Source organism: Cervus elaphus, chromosome 5 (genome assembly GCF_910594005.1).
Source record: "Cervus elaphus chromosome 5, mCerEla1.1, whole genome shotgun sequence".
NCBI classification, from domain to species: Eukaryota; Metazoa; Chordata; class Mammalia; order Artiodactyla; family Cervidae; genus Cervus; species Cervus elaphus.
In genome coordinates, this window is record NC_057819.1 from 19,368,107 (window position 1) to 19,388,835 (window position 20,729).

At 53.7% G+C, this 20,729-nt stretch overlaps 2 protein-coding genes across 2 annotated transcripts; both read left to right on the forward strand.

Annotated features, from left to right (window-relative positions):
* The first annotated feature begins 1,003 nt into the window (after window positions 1-1,003).
* Window positions 1,004-15,359, forward strand: LRRC43 (leucine rich repeat containing 43). The gene is made up of 13 exons (XM_043900732.1): window positions 1,004-1,096; window positions 2,419-2,679; window positions 3,259-3,369; window positions 3,949-4,088; window positions 6,554-6,792; window positions 7,685-7,872; window positions 8,898-9,127; window positions 9,303-9,444; window positions 9,600-9,755; window positions 9,846-10,034; window positions 10,361-10,391; window positions 11,881-11,883; window positions 15,235-15,359. Exons 1-13 carry the CDS (start codon window positions 1,004-1,006, stop codon window positions 15,357-15,359), a joined length of 1,908 nt encoding a protein of 635 aa, XP_043756667.1.
* Window positions 15,360-15,733: 374 nt separating this feature from the next.
* B3GNT4 (UDP-GlcNAc:betaGal beta-1,3-N-acetylglucosaminyltransferase 4) lies at window positions 15,734-20,601 on the forward strand. Its single transcript, XM_043901946.1, has 2 exons — window positions 15,734-15,941; window positions 19,384-20,601. Exon 2 carries the CDS (start codon window positions 19,391-19,393, stop codon window positions 20,462-20,464), a length of 1,074 nt encoding a protein of 357 aa, XP_043757881.1. The 5' UTR covers window positions 15,734-15,941; window positions 19,384-19,390; the 3' UTR covers window positions 20,465-20,601.
* Window positions 20,602-20,729: the final 128 nt, after the last annotated feature.

Consider the following 20,729-nt stretch of genomic DNA (forward strand, 5'->3'; position numbering starts at 1 on the left):
ATATATAGAATATTATTCGGCCATAAGAAGGAATGAATTAGACACGCTGCAACATATCTGAACCTTGAAACTATTATGCTGTGTGTCCTTTTGGGATGAAGAAAAAAGTTGAAAATTAGATTACAGTGAGAGCTGCACTATGGATATAGTGGCACTATGAATATACTTAAGAATTGTGCACTTTAAATGGGTGAATTTTAGTTACATACATTAGATCTCAGTCAAGATGTTGCATTTTCAAATTATAGGAACCAGAACCATCTCTTTTTATATATTTATTTTTATTTATTTGGCTGCACCAGGTCTTAGTTGCAGCATGCGGGATCTTTTGAGTTGCAGCATGTGAACTGTTAGCTGCAGCATATGAGATCTAGTTCCCTGGTCAGGGATGGAACACAGGCCCCCTACATTAGGACTGTGGAATCTTAGCCACTGGACCACCAGGTAAGCCCCCACTCCCATCATCTTATCCCGTTAATTTCACAAACCGGTGCCCAGGAGTCCATTGCCAGCTGGGCAGTGATCTAGATGCTGAGGATGGAAAGAGGAATGAGATTGGACCAGTCTAAAGTGGGGCCCTGGTGCTAAATCTGTTGTCTGGGTGGACAGTGATTGAAACTTCTGACGCGGGGATTAAAGGGATCCACCTTGGAATCCACTGATTAGAGAGGACTGTTCGTTCTTGGATTCATTTTTCCTCCCTAGCTCCGCCAAAGGGGGATAAGAATTAATACTTTATTCCGAGGGTGCTCCAGAGAAGAAACAGATTAGCAGCTAGGAAGCGCTCAATACCTGCCGGAGCCGCCACAGTAATCACCCCCAGGCGGTGGTGGGAAGAGTATTGCTAACCCTGCGCAGTTGGGTCTCTGATTCCTGGCTGCCGGAAAACTTTGTCCGCATGCGAAAATAGTGGGTTCCAGGAGCTCCTGCGCAACCGCGCCTCCGCCGCCTGGGGCGTCCCGGGGGTTGCCTAGCAACCAGCTGGCACGGCGAACGCGCGAGCATGGAGCCGGAGACCCGGACCTTGAGCGCCGCGGTCCGGGAGCATCTGCGACAATTGTGTCTGCACGAGTTCCCGTGCGGCACCGGCAGCTGGGTGCGGGCGCTTGGCTGGGCGGCCGGGGGAGGGGCTCGGGGATCTGGGAAACGGAGGGGACCGACCCGCGGCCAGGCCAGGGCCTAGGGACGCAGAGCGGGGCTGGGGAAGGGCTGGCCCCGGGTGCTGAGGGCGCCACCAGCCCCAGGAGTTGGTTGATATGGAGAAGCCTGGAGAGGATGTTTGGATCTGGGCGTTTGGGGAGCGTCCTGACCTAGGGATGGGGGTGGGGGTGGACTGTGGGAACAGGGACGCTGCAGGGGTGGACGAGATAGGCCCCCACCTGTGGCCTGTGGGCGCTGACCCAGGGTAGAGGACAGGGACCCTGCCTCGAGCGGAGCGGGACCCTAGGGCAGGCTCTCTTAAAGACACCAGCCTCCTTTAGGGGTGAAATATCGTCCTGAGAGCAGGTTTACAGTTAGGACCCTGCTGCGATGTGGCCAAAGGGGCAGTCCTCACCAGCTAAGTGCAGGAGGAGCATGACCCTCAGAACCAGGGGCTTCTCAAGTGTGCCAGGAAGTCTTGAGTCCTGAATGGTTCCCATGGGCTTGGTGGGAAGCTTTTTGGTGTTCCTGTCCAACTCTTTGAGACCCCATGGACTGCAGCACACCAGGCTTCCCTGTCCTTCACTCTCTCCCAGAGTTTGATCACACTCATGTCCAATAAGTCAGTGATGCCATCCAACCATCTCATCCTGTCGTCCCCTTCTTCTCCTGCCCGCAGTCTTTCCCAGCATCAGGGTCTTTTCCAGTGAGTCGGCTCTTTGCATCAGGTGGTCAAAGTATTGGAGCTTCAGCTTCAGCTTCAGCATCAGTCCTTCCAATGAATATTCAGGGCTGTTTTCCTTTAGGATTGACTAGTGCGAAGCTGGGACCCCACATTCCCTTGTCAGGCTGGTCCCCATTTTCATAGAAGAGAAAACCGAGATGTTAATCAAGGAACTAATTAACTTGTTTCATGAACAAACATTGACTGGGCCCCTACATTGTGCCTGCATTGTGCTGTGCTTTGGGGTTTCATAGACAGACGTCTCTCAAGACGAAGGAGTGGAAAACAGTAAACTCAAGGACCAAAATCTTTCATCTTCCACTTATGGCATCTAAAGGGCCAGATGTTCAGCCTTTGCCACCTCTGCTTCAGAAACCTTTCCTTGGCTAATTACCTCCCACAGATCACCTTTTATACCTCCTGGCTTCTAAGCTCACCCTGATCGTCCTGTCTTATAGTCTATTCCATTTTGAGAGTTTCGAATCCTTGAGAGAGGGTGAGTCATAAAGAGAGAAATTCTGTTCCTCCCCTCCCCCCCCCGACCCTTACTGCAGAATAAGTCACGATTTCTTCCTCAAACTAGCCGAGCATGGCGGGAGCTGATCCCCAGAGAGGAGAGGGCCCTGAGTCCTGGGGAGGAGACGGTGGAGGATCTGCTGGGCCTAGTCCGCAGCGCCCACTCACCCTGGGCTCTGGTGGAGGGCTCAAGCGCAGAGGACCTTTTCCTGAAAGAGCTGGCCATCCAGAATCCACTGATGCTCAAAGACAGCTTCTTCTACACCTACTTCAGGTCGCTCCGGGTGGTGGACGAGGATGTGAGTGCTGGGAGTGAGGCTCAGGTACAGGGCTGATGAGAGGGGAGACATTTGTCTTATGGGACCGGGTGGTAAGACCTAGCTCTGCCCTCCTCCTGATTAATCTCACCAGCTGGTCCACAGAGCAGGGCTACCAAGCCTGGCAAACTGGCCCAGTTTGTCGCTGCAGAGAAGGGAGGCCCAGCCAGGATGGCCCGTAATGTCCTTGGAGCCAAAGTCAACTGAGGATTCATAGACAGGTCCCTGAAGTTTCTGGCCTGACCCTGTGGGATGGAGACTAGAGTGGTCCCTTAAGACCACAGGGTTCACCATGGCTCTGATTCCTGCCCTCGGGATCTGACAGTCCAGCAAGGGACACAAGACAGCGAAGCTGGAAGGGTGTCAGAGGAGGGTGAGGCTTGAGAGGTGGGAGGCCGCTGCAGGCCCTGGCAAAAGGCTGCAGGGAAGGCACAAAGAGAGGAAGGGGGTCGGGGTGTGGGGCAGTCACCCTCTGGGGCTGGGTGCACTGTTGCTGTCCTCCAGTAGACGCCAGGGTCGCCCCGGCCACTGCAGTTCTGATCTCCCTTTCCTCCCTTCCAGGTGAGCCTGGTGGACAAAGAGCTCCTGAAATTTGTGAAGCTTAAAGAGTTGGTGCTGAGTGCTAATCAAATCAAGGAGATTGACACCACCAACCTGCCCCCAACTCTCAAAGTAAAGGAGCCCAGGTTCCATTCTGGGTCTTGGAACCAGAGCTGCCCAGAGACCCTGCCCCTCCCTTGCCCACTCCCCAAGAGGTTTGACCATCATGTCTGTGTGCTAAGGGTGGGTCCAAGGCTTTTGAAAGGTTGGCCAGATCCCTTAAAAAGTGAAACACAGGATTTCCACGTGGCCCAGAAATTCCCTTCCTAGGTATACACCCCAAAGCCTCGAAGGCAGGGACTTAGATTCCTGTACGCCCGTGTTCACCAACCCAAAGGCTGTATTTACTTTATTATTATATTTTTACTTTATTTTTTAATATTTATTTACTTGGCTGCACTGGGTCTTAGTAGCAGCATATGGGATCTAGTTCCCTGACCAGGAATTGAACCTGACCAGGACCCCCTGCACTGAGAGCCACTGGACCACCAGGGAAGTCCCTCTTCCTGGATCCTTAGAAGGGAGTCCAGGTGGGCCCAGAGAGACAAGGCCTGAGTACTTCGCAGCTCCCCTCCTAAGTTGCCCAGAGCTGAAGGAGGGGGTGGACTCTGACCTCCCCGGGCTCACGGGCTGTCTGTCCGCTCGTCTCAGGTCCTGGAGCTCTACGGCAACAAGATAACCAGCATGCGGTGTCTGTGCCATCACCCGCCCCCGCAGCTCCAGCACTTGGGGCTGGGCCACAACAAGCTCCTGGGGCCCCTGGAGAGTCTGTACGTCACCAGCGACCACTGGTAACTCGGGAGCTCCCCGTGGGTAGAGGGGGGAGGGGATTGAGCGCGCCACCTGGGCCCCTCTAAGCTGGGGGCTTGGAGAACTCAGCTTTGCTCTTTTCTGTAATAACTCCTGGTTGGCTGCTAAGTCCAGACTTAGGGTTTTTTCCTCTGACCCCATGAACCAAAAATCCCACTGAGGCCCAGGGAAGGGCACCAAGAGCCAATGAGAGTGAGTGGACCTTTTGCTTTGAGGACGTGTTTCCAATTCAGGATTCCTGTTGCCGTTTGGGCCAGTGAATTCTTGGTTCTGAGGGCCATCCTGCAGCTCCCTGGCCTCCGCCCATCAGAGGCCAGGAGCGTCCACCCCAGACCCGCTGTGATGACCCAAAGTGCCACACGGCCACTGGGGGGCAAAGCCACCCCCACCTGAGAACCACTGCCCTACAGACAAGTCTGCTTTGACTTTGTCTCCTTGGTGGGTGAGCAGTAGGCAATCTGAGACGTCTGAGGGCAGCTGAGACCACCCGTGAAAGCCTATCAGAGGAGGGCCTTCCCCGGCAGTCCAGCAGTTAGGACTTTGCCTTCCAATGCAGGGCATTGCAGGTTCAATCCCTGGTTGGGGATTCCACATGCCTTGGGGCCGATAACCCCTAAAACATAAAACAGAAACAACATTGTAACATATTCAATAAAGACTTTAAAGATGATCCACATTAAAAAAAAAAACAAAAAACAAAAAAAACCCTCCCTCAGAGGAAGCGGGGCCAGAGAGGCCTGTTGAAGCCTCTATGAGGATTCCCAGGGCTCAGAATCCCGGGCAGACCTCCCTGGGCTGAGGTTCACGACAGTTCTTTCCTCACAGCCCAGGAAGGCCTCGAGGAGCAGGACAGCTTTCCCAGGTGGCCTGGGAACGTGCTCGTGGAAGGCCTGTCTCTGACCCTAATTTCCTCCTTCTTCTTCTTTCTCTATCTTGGCAAAGCTGCCTCTGCACAGCCTTGACCATGCATGATTCCATATCCCTGACTTCCACTGACCTCCGTCATCAGGGAAGCTGCGAAGCGTAGAAAGAGAACGCACACTTTGGGCTGTGTGTGACAGCTGAGTTCAGAACTCTGCCAGAGTTCTAAGCGTTCTGGTTATTTTTTGTTAATTTATTCATTTAAAATTTTTGGCCACACGGCATGTAGGGTCTTAGTTCCCCAACCAGGGACCAAACCCGTACCGTGGAAGCGCAGAGTCTTAACCACTGGACCTCCAGGGACGTCCCTTAAGTGTTCTGGTCTTTGATTTGGAAAACAGGCTTAAGATAACGTCACCTGATTGATGCTGAGTGTGGATTTCATAGAAACATGTATGTGTGAAAGCTCCATCTTTTGCTGTTTTGAATTTAAAAGGAGGGTACATGTCCTGCGAATCCATCTTTCTGATGCTTTCACCAGTTCTCCTGAAGGAGGCTGGTATTGTGTAAAATCTGTGTGCCGGTCCAAACAAAGTATTCTTGGATATTTCTGTGACTGGCTGGTCAATATCAGGACAGGATGAGAGGAGGGAAGAAGGGCAGGTGCGGCGGGGAGATGGTCGCATGTGACGGCGGGATCGTGCTGATGAGGTGTCCCCTTGTGAACTGTTGCTATTGCCTCTACTCCCAGAGCTGGAATCCGTTCACTTTCTGGTTTGCACAGTAGGGAGGCCTGCCACCAGGTGGAAGGTGCGGGGCGCCTCCTCTGTCCCTAGCGGCTGGTTCTTCTTCACCCACGTGCCCCAAGAAACAAACCAGGGACTTCCCCTGGAGGTCCAGTGGCTAAGACTCCACGCTTCCAAAGCAGGGGGCCTGGGTTTGATTCCTGGTCAGGGAACTAGATTCCACATCCATGACCAAGAACTGGCGCAGTCAAATAAATATGTAAATATTAAAAAAAATAAATAAAAGGAACGAACCAGACTGCTTCCCATGGTCGTGGCCTGGTCTGACTCTGGGGTACTTCTTCTAGCTTCTAGACCCTTCGAGCCTCACACCCCCTCTTCCCAGGCCCCCCCTGTTTGTCGGGCTCTCCTACCCCATCCCCACGGCTCCTCCATACAGAGGCCTGCCTCCACCTTCCTCACCAGTCCGTCCGTCTCTGCTGAGAACCTTCTAGATGTATGGGAGATAGCCAGATGGTTAGCTGAGAAGAGGTCTATACACATACAAGTTGAGTGGAGGCAGGATGTGACAGCCACCTCTGTGCACAGCAAGAGCAAGGGGGTCGGGGGAAGCGGGGGCTCCATCCGGACAGGGGGTTAACTCGGGTCAAGAGCAGCCCGAGGCCTGAGTGTCAGGGCGGGCCACAGTCTCCCATCCCACCCTCAGCACCGGGCCTTGTCCAGCCGGGACTCAGGCTGCTGGGGGTGCTGGCGGATGCAGTGACAAGACCACGGCTGCCCGTCCCCACCCCTCTGCCCACCTGGCCTCATGCTCCTGGGCCGTGCCGCTCACCTTTCAGGCCCAACCTCGTCTCCCTGGACCTGAGCTTCAACAACCTGACGGACCTGCAGGGCATGGTGGCCGGTCTGCAGACACTGCCGCACCTCAGGCTGCTGCTTCTCCAGGGCAATCCACTGGCCCTGGTGCCCCACTACCGGGGCCTCACCATCGACAGCCTGGCCAGGCTCTGCGTGCTGGACGACATCACTGTGGCATCCAGCGAGAAGCATCTCTTCCGGGGGCTCAGCCACAGCGAGGGTGAGGGGGCCAAGGCGCAGGGCGTGGGGGAATTGTCAAGGGGGGCCCCCCCAGCCCACCCACCACCCTACTGGGTACACACGTCTTGTTTGTCACCCAGCTCCCCGGCTGACTCAGACCCCGGTCAGGTGTAACTCACTTTCTTGGGCAGAGTTCTCTCCCAGATTTTGATCCACGTGACTGAGATTTGGGGACAGAAATGGTAGGGGGTCGGGACCATCACTGTCCCCTCCCTTCCTTCTGAGACAAATGGGAAACATTCTTTAAATCAGCTTCTTGGCTTGCTGGTGGCTTGAGATCACCCCCTTGTGGCTGTACCAGAGTCTTCTCAAGGTCAGGGTGATGAAACATGGCTAATAATAGCTCCGCCTCCTGCGTGTCAGGCACCGGCTAAAGTAACATAGTCTCCATCTGCAAGCATCCTGCAAAGCAGCTCCTGCCATTTCAATTATACAGATCAGGAAAACAAGGCTGAAGAGGGGCCTCTTTCTCAAAGGAAAGTGAAAGTGTTAGTCACTCAGTCCTGTCTTGACTCTTTGTGACCCCATGGACTGTAACATCTGTCCTTGGACTTCTCCAGGCAAGGATCCTCGAGTGGGTAGCCATTCCCTTCTCCAGGGGATCTTCCTGACCCAGGGATCAAACCCCAGTCTCCCGCATTGCAGGCAGATTCTTTACTGTCCGAGCCACCAGGGAAGCCCCTGAGACTTACCCCAGTTCCCTGTGTGTTGAACTTGGCAGTGCTGGGGCATGAAGCCAAGTCTGCAAAGTGAGGCTCAGCCCGGCTCAGGGCAGGAGGCAGGAGGCAGGAGGCGTGCTCACCCGCCCTCATTGCCCTGTCTGTTCATCTCATCCCTCGGTTCCCCTCACCCCTGTCCGTTCCCTCCTGCAGATCTCCTGGCGCCCGAGGCGCAGTTACTGGTGACTGTTGGAAACCTCCGAGGGGTGCTGGACTCCTCGGTCTTCGATCCAGAACCAGGGCCCCAAGGCCCTTTCATCACTTACAACTACTATGTGACATACGATTTTGTGGAAGATGAAGAAGGTGAAGGAAGTCAATACGGCGGCGTCCTGGCCGAGGTGGGTGCCTGGGGCAGTTCTCCTCTCGGGTTCTCAGAGTCCCCTGTGCAGACAGGATGGCTGTTAGGGGCCCAGGAAGCTCCTTAACGTGGATCTTTCCAATTCATACCCTCCTCTGAACAGGAAGGCAGCTTCTGCTCAGCCCCTTTCCTGAAGCTGGTGTTGCTGGTGTGGTCAGTCACTTCAGTCGTGATCCCCTGGACTGTAGCCTCCGGGCTTCTCTGTCCTTGGGCTTGTCCAAGCAAGAATACTGGAGTGGGTTGCCATCTCCTCCTCCAAGGGATCTTCCCGACCCAGGGGTCAAACCCACATCTCTTACATCTCCTGTATTAGCAAGTGGGTTGTTTACCACTAGCACCACCTGGGAAGCCCCTTGAAGCTGGAGTGATTCTCAGTCATGCTCACCCCTTCCTAATCCTCCTTGAAACGAAAGCAAAGGACCTAACAAGGGAGCAGCCCATATTCTCGGGACTAGGCTGCTAGCCTCCCAACCCTGTTCTCCAGCTCCCCCTATACCTCCCCTCTCCCCTCCCATCACAAGAAAACCCAACAGTGTCATCCGACTAGGAGAAATGTGAGGGTTTCCTAACTTGTGAAGAAATTGTTACTATTTTTACTCTTTACTATTATTATTCATTTATTTATTTGTCTGTGCCGGGTCTTAGTTGCAGAATGTTGGATCTTCCATCTTTGTTCTGGCATGCAGGATCTTTAGTTGTGGCATGTGGGATCTAGTTCCCTGACCAGGGATTGAACCCAGGCCCTCTGCGTCGGGAGCTCAGTCTTAGCCGCTGAACGTCCAGGGAAGTCCCTGTCTTTACTCTTAACATAGAACTTTCCGAAGAATCAAGACGAGGTGTTTTGTTTGTTCGGTTGGTTGGTTTTTAACTCCCTGCCCTCTAAGCCCGTGTGTTTCTTTGCTTCACGTCTGTCAAGCACAGGTGCCCGTTCACACGCTGTGCACGTCATGTCAGGCGTGAGCTCTGAGGCTGGCAGTCTTGAATGTATTTTCACGTCTTTGACAGATCATCAAGCCTCCCAGCATGGAACAGTTGGATGAGGACATTCTGGAAGAAATCATCGAAGACATAGAAGAGTCCTTGGAATCTGGGCTGGCCTCCCTGTCCGAGTCGGGGGAGCTGGAGGAGTCCATTGTCTCTGGCGCTTCCGAGCCGTTGCCACGGTCCATAGACTCTGCAGAAGAGCTGCCCAAGCTGCGGCCGCTCCTGGATCCCCAGCTCTGCCCATCCCCAGGGTAAGGATGCTCACGTGGCTGGGGGCCGGGCCCAGACCACACCTGGTGTTTATTGTTCTCTGTGCCCCCATCCCTCCTGGCCTTCTGTTCCTGGCTGTACCCGCGTATTGCTGATCTTCTCAAAGCCCTCCCCGGATGGCACAGCCCCCCACCATATGGCCTCTCTCCTCCCAAGGACAGTGCTCTTCAGCACGGTCCCCAAGCCCTGGTCTGACGTCATCCCCTGCAACTACGAGATGCAGCACACGCTGAGGGACCTGGTGCCACTCAAGGCCTTCCTGCTCTCGGGGACCGTGGTCACCGTCGTGGAGGAGAAGGTGGGCGCCCGCACTTTCCAGGGCTCATACGCTGCCCCTGTCTCCTGTGCTCTGCTTCTCTGTCGGGCACCTGTAGCCCTGCTCCCACATTGGCAGGGTCTCTGTGCTTTTCCAGAAAGATCCTGGCTAGCCCCCTCCCCACCTCCACCCGCTAGATTCTCTCCTGGCCTGTGGAGCAGCCGTCTTCTGCAGACAGTCCCTTGGCTGCTAAGAAGGGCAAAGCAGAGAAGGACAAGAAGGAGAAGGAGAAAGACAAGAAAGACAGGAAGGGCAAAGACAAGGCAGGCAAAGGGGAGAAGGAGCCCCCCAAGGTACCTCCAGGTGGGAGTGGCAGCCTGCGTGGTGGGAGGCTGCTCCTGGCCCCTGCCCTCCCCGTCCACCCACCTGGCCTCTCTCCACAGGCGCAAAAAGGGAGCAAGAAGCAGAAGGAGCTTCCCAAGGAGCTGCACCAGGACCCGCCCATCCTGCGGGTGCTGGGCAGCAGCCCAGTGGTCCTAGAGCCCCTGCTGGCAGGGGAGCCGTTCGTGTCTACCGTGTGCAACTTTGGGGTGATCCGGACCTTGGAAGCTGACCGGCTGACACTTAACAGGGTATAACGGCCCCCCCCCCACAACACACACACCCCTCCCCCGCCCACAAATGACTGGTCTTGGAGGGGGAGGGGAGGGAGAGGGAGGTGGGATGGGGAAGGGGGAGCAGAACCACAAGAGGGCGGGGGTGGGGGCATGCAACACGGGTCACCTGAGTTCGAGGGGCCAGGCAAGTGGGCAGGCTGGGCAGCTCCTCTGGAGGAGACCCTGCCTCACCTCCCTGGTCTAAGAGCCAGGGAGCTCTCACCCACCAGGGTCTGTACCCACCCCTCCCCCGGTACCCCGCCACTCCAGTGAGGAACTTATTCTGTGGTTCTCTCTCTCAGGATGCAAAGAAGAACAAGAAAGGTAAAAAAGGTAGGTGCTGAGGGGCAGAGGGCAGGGAGGGTTTACCAAGGACCTGCCCTGGGCCGTTAGGGTTGCTGTAAGTTGCCCCAGGGTGGGTGGCGAGTAAACACCGGATGTTGATTTCCAGCTGCTCTGGAGGTGAAGTCCAAGACCAAGATGCCAGCAGTACCAGGTGACAGTCCTCTTCCTGGTTGGCACCTTCTCCCTGGGTCCTCACCTGGTGGGAGAGGGGCCAGAGCCGCCACCGCCTCCCCCCACCTCCACCCCCCGCCCTCATGACATAATCACCTTCCAAAGGCCCCACCTCCCAACAGCATCACCCTGGGGGGCTGGGATTTCCATGCAGGAATTGGGGGAAGGGCACAAATATAGCAGGACTCCCTGAGGGGTCAGTCTGACTGGGGACTGAAGGGAGGAAAGATGGAGAATCCTATCTTCCAGCCGATGGGAGGGCCATGCCTACGCTGAGGACCAAACCCTGAGTCTGCCCTGTGGCCCTGTGCACAGGGGCCTGCCGCAGTCAGGACCTGGGCAGGACAGGCATCCTGGGGCGGGGCCAGGATGGAGTAGGAGGGGAGGCTCGGCTTCAGGGTGCCCAGTGTCCTTCCAACTCAGCGGTAGTCTTGCTCCTACAGGGCATGCTCAGTTGCTCAGTCATGTCTGACTCTTTGTGACCCCATGGACTATGGCCCGCCAGGCTTCTCTGTCCATGGGGATCCTCCAGGCAAGAATACTTAACCCTCCTCCAAGGGATCTTCCCCACCCAGGGATCGAACTTGTGTCTTATGTCTCCTGCATTGGCAGGCAGGTTCTTTTACCATGTGAGCCCCACCTGGGAAGCTCCTGCAGGGCATTAGCGCTTCTTTGCTGTATGAGAATCTTGGGCTTGTTGGGTGGGCAGTGGCAGCATTGAAATAGGTAAGTTTTAGATTTAATTTTTAGAACTGGTTGGCTTATGGGGAGAGATGGAAGACATTGCTCAGTTGGGAGACTGCTGCAAAAGTCTAAGGTAAGATCACAGCAGTGCTGTTAGCAGCAGGCAATGTGGAAACAGCCCAGATGACCATCAGTGAATGAACTGGATAAGCAAAATGTGATCTACCCATACAGTGGGATTTTTTAAAGAAAAAAATTATTTGCTGTGCTAGGTCTTAGCTGTAGCAGGCCAGTTCTTCAGTTGCAGCATGCATGATCTTTAGCTGTGGGACTTGAGACCTTTTAGTTGTGGCATGTGGGATCTAGTTCCCTGACCAGGGATAGAACCCGGGCCCCCTGCATTGAGAGCTCAGACTCATCTTAGCCACTGGACCACCAAGGAAGTCCCCATACAATGGGGAATTATTCCATCATGAAAAGGAATGAAGCCCTGACACATCCAACTCCATGGGTAAAGCTTGAAAACTCAGTGCTAAGGGAAAGAAGCCAGACACCAAAGACTGCGTAGTGTATGATTCCACTTTATATGAAATGTCAAGATTAGTCAAATCCATAGAGACAGAGAGTAGATCAGTGGTTGCCTGGAAGTGGGGGAGGAGAAAGGGGTGTGACTGCTTAATGGGTTTCCATTTGGGGTGATGAAAATGTTCTGGAATTAGTGGTGATGGATGCACAACATTGTAAATTTACTAAAAAAAAAAGTCACCGAACTGTATGCTTTTAAATGGTTTAAATGTTTTGAATTTTATGAGAATTTTCTCTCGCTGGAAAAAAAAAGTCACCTTAAAAAAAAAAAAGCACTTAAGGCAAGAATCAGAGGCTGGGTTTAGGAATGGGTGGTGGGGATGGTGTGGAAAAGACGGAGCAGAGAGCCGTGAGGAAGATGAAACAGGCCGACCTGGTGACTGGGAGCAGTGCAGGTGGGACTTCTGCCTGGCAGAGATTGGGGCCCCCGGGGGGAAGATGAGCTCAACTTTGGGGACGTGAAGTTGAGAAGTTGAATCGAGTGGTGCATCCAGTTCCCGTGGTCGACAGTGCTGCTGAGTTGCCTCCTCTTCTTTGACTCCATCTCCTCTGCCCTGGTCAGACCACTTAGTGGTCTTCACTCAGAACGACTGCAGTTTCCTTAGCCTGCACGGGGCAAGTCTACTCAGAGTACTTACTGTACACTTCCCACTCACTCCTCTGCTGCTTCTCGGGTCAGTCAGCTTCAGTGGCTCTTCTTCAGGGAAGCTGATCATCTGGTTGGGGTTAGGCCCTTTATCTCCTTCACAGCATCCTGTTCTCCTTTACAGGAAATCACAATGATCACAGGTATCACAATGATACCTACATAGATGTGAATCTGTGTAGGTGCTTAATTTTTAAAGATTTATTTATTTATGGCTGCACTGGGTCTTCATTGCTGCACGCAGGTTTTCTCTAGTGGCGGTGCATGGGGGCTACTCTCTGGTTGCAGTGCAGGGGCTTCTCACTGCGGTGGCTTCTCGTTGCAGAGCATGGGTTCTAGAGTGCGGGCTCAGTAGTTGCAGCACACGGGCTTAGTTTTCCCGCAACATGTGAGATCTTGGGCTTCCCTGGTGGATCAGATGGTAAAGAATCTGCCTGCACTGTGGGAGACCTGGGTTCGATCCCTAGGTTAGGAAGATTCCCTGGAGGAGGGCATGGCAACTCACTCCCATATTCTTGCCTGGAGAACCCATGGATAGAGGAGCCTGGTGGATGCAAAGAGTCCATGGGGTCGCAAAGAGTCGGACACAACTGAGCGACTAACACACACACACATACGTATGTACACACGAGTAAGGTCTCAGAGGGCAGGAGCTATGGTTGTATTCTTTAAAGCCACGCAATCTCCAGCTCCCAGCACATCGATTGAATGAATGAATCAGCTTATAGATGGTGTTTAAAGCCACGAAAATATGAGTTTGTTGATAGAAGAGTAAAGGGTTGAGCCCAGTACCCTGGGAAACACTACAGATTCTGAGCAGGAAGGGAAAGCAAGACCTGAAAGGGTCAGATTTAACTGTGTCCTAAAACAAAACCCAAGGATATTGATAAGAATACAGAAATAGCCAAGCCAAGGTGAGGTAGCCAGCCACTCAGGGTAAGTTCACAATGTCTGCCACCCAGTGAGAAATTACCAGGCATGTAAAAAAGCAAGACAATTCAGTATATAATGAAATTGAATCAATTGTAATTGACTCAGCAATGACATATATTATAGAATTCATAGACAAGGACATTAAAGCTGTCTTTGTCATTATATTCCATATAGCCAAGAAGCTAGAGGAAAGATTGACCATGTTACATAGTGACATGGAAGATAAATCAGAATTTTAGAGATGAAAACCACAGTATCACTTGAAAAATGTACTCAGTGGGATTAATGGCAGATTAGACAATGCAGAAGGAAAACTGAGGAGACTAACTTGAAGCAGTAGAAACTATCCAGAGTTAAACTCAGAGAGAAAAATGACTGGAAAAAAAATGAACAGAGCATTAGTGATCAGTGACTTATAAATTCAAAGGAAATCACATTCACAGAGTTGGAGCCCCCAAAGGAGAGTGTGGGGGGGGGGGGGAAGAGAGAAATTTAAGTTGATAGTTTTCAAGTTTGAGTGTTTAAATGTCCACTGTTCTCCTGCTGTCCTCTGGTTTGCATTTTTTTTTTCTGATGATAAATCTAATGTCATCTTTATTCTTTGTTCCTCTGTATATAATGTGTCCTTTTTCTCTCTCTTTAAGCTTTAAAAGTTTTCTCTTTATCACTGATTTTAAGCAATTTTATCGTTAAGCCCTTGGATTAAAATGAGCTTAAAGGAAGCTTTTACTTTTTACATTTTTGCTAATTTCTTTAATCTCTGGCTTAACTGAGGAAGCCACATATGCAGAGGTGCTTCTGCAGTCAGTCTCTGTGATGTTTGCTGTAGTTAAAGTGTATGAAGAAAATCTATTCTCACATGGACATGCAACTGGAAAAGAGGGAAATACCTTAATAGACTTTTAAATAATTGTGGCTATTCTTTGACATTACATCAGGCTTGAGAACTAGTAGTTTTTAAAAGAAGATTGTTACAACGTGGAAACAATCTATATGGAAGAAGTTTTTCATAATAAGTTATGTTAAATTCATTAGTCTACATTGCCTTTTTTTAAAAACACTGCATTTTAAACATCTGTCTTATGCATGAACAATTGCTAATATCTGGTTGTTGTTTTTTGTAAAATACTGGTTCACTGAGTTACACATATTTTCCAACTGTTCACATGTTTGTTTATCCATTATCTCCAAATCACCTTATTATCAAACCTATCATTGGAAAAGTCTTCCAGTATTGGAAAACTGTTAAGTTCATGGTCGCAGATACAATGTTACAAAGTTCTACTTGAAAGTGCAAATGTTATAAATGTATTTATCCAAATGCTTTCAGATGTTTTGCCTGGAGTGCCAGGCTTGCTTCATTCATTTTTAGAAAATATTTGCCAAATATTCACGTTGAAATAACCATTTTTTTAAAAAAAATGTATTTATTTGGCTGCCCCGGCTCATGTGGGATTTAGTTCCCTGACCAGGAATGGACCTGGCCCCTTGCATTGGGAGTGTGGGGTCCTAGCCACTGGGCCCACCAAAGAAGTGCAGAAATAACCATATTTTGTCAGCCTTCTTTCAAGTGAAAAAGATGTCCCAAGAAAAAGCAGCTAGTTCATCTTGTAACTCAAATTGAAGCTTGTTGAATGACTTGATTAGATGTGATTTATGCCTTATTACGGTTAAGACCCTAGGGCGATTCTGAAACCGTGCTGGCCTGGGGACCCAGGTCAGGTTTGCATTTTGGGGACGGAGTCGCCCGGGTCGGCCGTGCACCGCCAACCCCGCTCATCGCCCCGGATTCACATTTTCATATTTCCTCAGAAATAAAATCTTTGGTTTCAGTGTACGAAAGTGACTATCAGCCCGAGCCCCTGACGGTGGAGATCCAGATCCAGCTGATCCAGTGGCGCTCGACGGAGGAGGCGCTCCGGGGGCTCGTCATGTAGGGCGGGATTAAAGGTGGTTCTGACACCGTTGATGTCCGGCCGGTCCAGTTCTGACCCCGCGACTCTCCGGCCTGTCTGGTTCTGACACCGGTCTGTCTGGCCGCCGCCGTGCGTCAGGGGAGCGGGGTGCTGGCCAGGAGGAGCGGGGAATGCCTGGCTAGGGAGGAGCAGGAGGCTAGCCCCGGGTTGGGGGGAGCTGGCCAGGGAGGAACGGCGTTGGGGGTAGGGGTTGGCCTCGGGGAGGGGAGGAGAGGGTTGCTGGCCGGGGGAGCTGGAGTGGGGCTGGCCAGGGAGGAGCCGGGAACTGACCGGAGGAAGCGGGTGCCTGGCCGGGTACAGCCAGGGAGAGCCGGGGAGGACCTCTTGGCCCTCAGGTGCGTGGGGTGGGAGGGGCCCCGTCCTCCAGACGCCCCGCCCCCCGAGCCCGACCTCCGCGGCCGGGGCGGCGGCGGTGCGCGGGCGTGGCCAGCGCTCGGGGGCGCCGCGGAGCCCCGCCCTCCGCCCGAGCCCAGAAGAGCGAACGGTGCTCACCTGGCGCCGCTGCGCGAGCTCCTAGCCTGTGCCGACGGCGTCACGGCTCAGGTAGGGCGGCGAGGGGCGGGCGGACGGGTGTCGGGTCTGGGGCGCCTGGAGCCCCTCTGCGGGGAGGGGCCTGTCCCAGTGTGAGCAGAGGGGTGCCGGGCCCCTGTGCCGACCTGGTTACATTGGGGTCGTGGTCGCCCTGCCCGGCGGGAGCCGCTTCCTGCCCGCAGTGAACCTTCGGGGCCAGGGGGGGCTCTCCAGATACCTCTCGGCTTCTGTTCGCCCCTCTGGGGCAAAAATGCCGAATGGCCGGAGCTGGGGTTTGGCCGAGGGCAGCCCGGGGTCGCTTGCTCCGGATTCCCCGTCGTGCAGCGCTGCTCACTGTGCCCCGGGCCGGAGAGGGGTGCCCACCGCGAGGCTCTGGTCCCTGCTCTGGCGACCCCGCGGGACTCTGCGCCCCCACAACAGTCCTTTACGGACTGTCGTGTGGAGAACGAACCAGCCCTTGACCCTTTCATTCGTCGAAGCATACCAGGTCATCGAGACCAGTGAGGATCCCAGAAGCAATTTTCAGACCCTTAGGGCTCAGCACCCACTTGAGGGTAGGGAGTGCATTCACTGAAGCTCGTGCCAGTTCGGGACCAGGCTTGGGAGCTCACAGAATGGAGGGAGGCTTATGTTTAGCAAGCACTGAATTGGATTCACAGTAAGTGCAGTGGAGTGGGGAGCAGAGGAACGGCCCGTCCTTGCGGTGGGGAGTTGGGGGTTAGCTCCCGCAGTGGAGCGCCGAGGAATTGGGCGCACTGGGAGCGCTGTGGGCAAAGGGGCAATCGGGTCCACAGCGCCTCTGAAACGCATAAGTCAAAACCAAACTGCTGGCTTTGCGCCCTTCTCGGTAAATTGCGCCACCAGTCTGCCCCCACTCTCCCCCCTCCCCTGGTGTCCTCTCCCCAGCCAGCGTATCTCCCACACCTGAACGCTATTTTCCATGCCTGCAATCCATCTGGGCCTTCAGGCACCCCAAGGCCTCCACCCTAGTCTCAGCTGCGCTCCCTTACTGACTAATGCAAGAGTTTGCGAGCTGCTTTCTTGTTTCCATTCTTGCCCTTCCATAAAACATCATCTAAGCATCAGCAGTAGTGACCTTCCAAACAATGTAAATTATTTTACTGCCTCTGCTAAATCCTCTAAGGGATCTCCGCAGTGCTTACAATAAAGCCCAAGATCTTTCCCAGAAACTTCACTATGGATCTTGTACGTGACCTTCCTCACGCTTTTGCTTCTGCTTCACTACCTACCACTTTCCTCCTTGTTCTTTACACTCCAGCCACACCGCACAGCTCCTGTCCTCTGTCAGGAGCTCTGCACTCAACTGTTCCCTCTGACCCAGACCATGCTCTCCCCTCCTCTCCCTCCTCCTGCTCCCCAGATCTTTAATGAAAAGTTTATTTCTGGCTGCACTGGGTCTTCCTTGCTGCTCGCTTGCTTTCTCTGGTTGTGGTGAGCAGGGGCCACTCTCTAGTTGTGGTGCTCGGGCTTCTCATTGCAGTGACTTCTCTTGTTGTGAATCACAGGCTCTAGGCATATGGGTGTAGCTGCCCCACGGCAGGTGGAATCTTCCCGGACCAGGAATGGAACCCATGTCCCCTGCATTGGCAGGTGGATTCTTAATCACTGAACCCCCAGGGAAGTCTCCCCCTCCTCCAGACCTTTATGTGGTTTGGATCCTTACTTTGTTCAGTTCTTGCTCAGGTGTTGTTTTTCAGGGAGGTCCTTCTAAACTACTGTTGGCTAAGACAGCCTTCCGGGTCACTATATTCCATCACACTGCTTTAATTTCTTCTCAGCACTCTCTGAGGTTTGTACTGGCTTCTTGGACTGTGAGAGCTGGGCCCCTGCCAGTTTTGCCTGCTACCGCAGCTATCAGTTCAGGTCAGTCCCTCAGTCTTGTCTGACTCTTTGCGACCCCATGGACTGCAGCACACCAGGCTTCCCTGTCCATCACCAGCTCCTGGAGCTTGCTTAAACTCATGTCCATCGAATCTGTGATGTCATCCAACCATCGCATCCTCTGTCATCTCCTTCTCTTCCTGCCTTCAAGCTTTCCCAGCATCCGGGTCTTTTCCAATGAGTCAGTTCTTTGCATCAGGTGGCCAAAGTGTTGGAATTTCAGCTTCAGCATCAGTCCTTCCAATGAATATTCAGGACTGATTTCCTTTAGGATTGACTGGTTTGATCTCCTTGCAGTCCAAGGGACTCTCAAGAGTCTTCTCCCACACCACAGTTCAAAAACACAGTTCTGGCAGCTGTAAGACATGCTTTTGGGGGAGCGGCAGCAGAGACAACAGGGGTGAACTTAATGCAGGTAGACTGGATTGAAGTGATGGCTAGCCGGTCCAGGACATGGCAGGGAGGTGATGAGGAGGGAGACTGAGGCCTGGTTCTGCTCCTGTGATCTGTGGGTAGGTTACTGTTCTGAGTTACCATTTCTCAGCCTGCTCTTTGGCTCACCGGCAGACTTGCTAAGAGAAAACCGGAACTCAGTAAGCAGTAGGAAACTGGCGAGAGGTGGCTGCAGGGGAGCCTGATACAAGTCATTGGCTTCCCTGTTTGTTTCATGCTCTTCCTGTGCATGTTTTTGTGTTTTTCCTAAAGCCCTGTTTAACTGACTCCCCAGGAAACCCACGCTCCGTGGGGCGGGTGTGGAGGGTGTGTTCTGTGGCCTCTGTCACCTGCTGCGGCCCTACAGTGGTTTCCTCCCCACTCCCCAGGGGACCAGACGCCCTAAGGACAGTGTCTGGGGCTGTCATCTCTTGAGACTGGGTCTTCCATCAACAGACCACTCTCAAGTTTCTTTCTGGAAATAAGCTGTGTCATTTTCACTGAAACTCATTAGGTACTTGAGTTTCTTGGGAAACATTGAAAACACTTGTGGTGTCTCAGTTATCTAAAGTGGCTGCAATCTTTTTGGAGAAAAAGTTGAGCCAAGTTCTCTAATGACAGCAGAAGGGAAGCAAGGGCTGGCACAGCAGGTGTGCTTGGTCTGTTCTATGGGAGAGGGGGCTCCGGAAAGAGCCAGAGGACATGCTGAAGAAGATAAATAAAAGGACCTAGTTGCTGGGAGGCTCAGTGGTTGTGGCGCACAGGCTTAGTTGCTCTGAGGCATGTGGATCTTCCTGGATCAGGGATCGAACCCATATCTCCCGTACTGGCAGGTGGATTCTTTACCATTGAGCCACCAGGGAAGCAGAGATGCCAGAGACATAGATTCGGTCCCTGGGTGGGGAAGATCCCTTGGAGGAGGAAATGGCAACCCACTCCAGTATTCTTGCCTGGAGAATCCCATGGACAGAGGAGCCTGGTGGGCTACGGTCCGTGGGGTCACAGAGAATCGGACATGACTGAGCAACTTAGCACACATCTAGGATGGTGGGTTGCTCTTGGATGGAGGAGGTGGAGGCCGGGCCAGGACTGCGTCCGCTCACCGGCTCTCTCCTTGCAGGACCACCATGTTCCGCAGGGTGGGGTGGCTGGTCCCGTACAGCCTTGCACTGTTGCTGCTCAGCTGCCTGTTCTTTCTGAAGAAGGAGGCCCAGCCAGCGGGGGGCCCCATGGCCCGACAGCCCTTCTGGGCTCCCCCAGGGCTCCAGCGCAGCCCGTGTCTACCCAACCACACGGTGGCTAATGCCTCCCTGTTCCTGCCCACCCGTCACCGCCTCTTCTTGACCTACCGCCACTGCCGCAACTTCTCCATCCTGCTGGAGCCTTCGGGCTGTGCCGAGGACACCTTTCTGCTCCTGGCCATCAAGTCGCAGCCTGGCCATGTGGAGCGGCGCGCGGCCATCCGCAGCACGTGGGGCCGGGCGGGAAGCTGGGCTAAGGGCCGGCAGCTGAAGCTTGTGTTCCTCCTGGGGTTAGCAGGGCCTGCTCCCCCAGCCCAGCTGCTGGCCTACGAGAGCCGCGAGTTCGATGACATCCTGCAGTGGGACTTTGCTGAGGACTTCTTCAACCTCACACTCAAAGAGCTGCACCTGCAGCGCTGGGTGGCTGCTGCCTGCCCCCAGGCCCATTTCATACTAAAAGGAGATGACGACGTCTTTGTCCATGTCCCCAATGTGCTGGAGTTCCTGGATGGCTGGGACCCAGCCCAGGACCTCCTGGTGGGGGATGTCATCCGCCAGGCCCTGCCCAACAGGAACACCAGGGTCAAATACTTCATCCCACCGTCCATGTACAGGGCCCGCCACTACCCGCCCTACGCTGGGGGTGGGGGGTATGTCATGTCCAGAGCCATCATGCAGCGCCTCCAGGCGGCTGTGGAAGAGGCTGAACTCTTCCCCATTGATGACGTCTTTGTGGGGATGTGCCTGAGAAAGCTGGGGGTGAGCCCCATGCACCACGCTGGCTTCAAGACTTTCGGAATCCGGCGGCCCCTGGACCCTCTAGAGCCCTGTCTGTACCGAGGGCTCCTTCTGGTCCACCGCCTCAGCCCCCTGGAGATGTGGACCATGTGGGCACTGGTAACAGACGAGCGGCTCAAGTGTGCAGCTGCCCCCTCGTCCCAGCTTCCTGGGGTGGGCTGAGCGAGTGGACTGTTTAATTTTTCAATCATGATGAGAAATCAAGAACCCTGCAACCTGGCCCTTGACAGGCTACAGGGAACGCTGACTTTGTTTTGTAAAGCCCTCCCAAACCTGGCTGACTTTGATTAAAACACTGATATCTGGCTAACTTGTACCAATATGTGTTAAATGGGCAAAGCATGCAAATGCTGCCAGAACTCCACGAGGCGCCGGGGCACTCCTGGAGCCCTTGGACTCTTCTAGTCTGGCAGGGGTGGCCGGGCGG

Bases quoted from the DNA above. Each gene is read 5' to 3' on its own strand.
- LRRC43 (XM_043900732.1), top strand. From the start codon at position 1,004: ATGGAGCCGGAGACCCGGACCTTGAGCGCCGCGGTCCGGGAGCATCTG. The intron at 2,680-3,258 runs GTGAGTGCTGGG...CCTCCCTTCCAG, and splicing joins TCCGGGTGGTGGACGAGGAT to GTGAGCCTGGTGGACAAAGA. The intron at 9,756-9,845 runs GTACCTCCAGGT...CTCTCTCCACAG, and splicing joins GGGAGAAGGAGCCCCCCAAG to GCGCAAAAAGGGAGCAAGAA.
- B3GNT4 (XM_043901946.1), top strand. From the start codon at position 19,391: ATGTTCCGCAGGGTGGGGTGGCTGGTCCCGTACAGCCTTGCACTGTTG.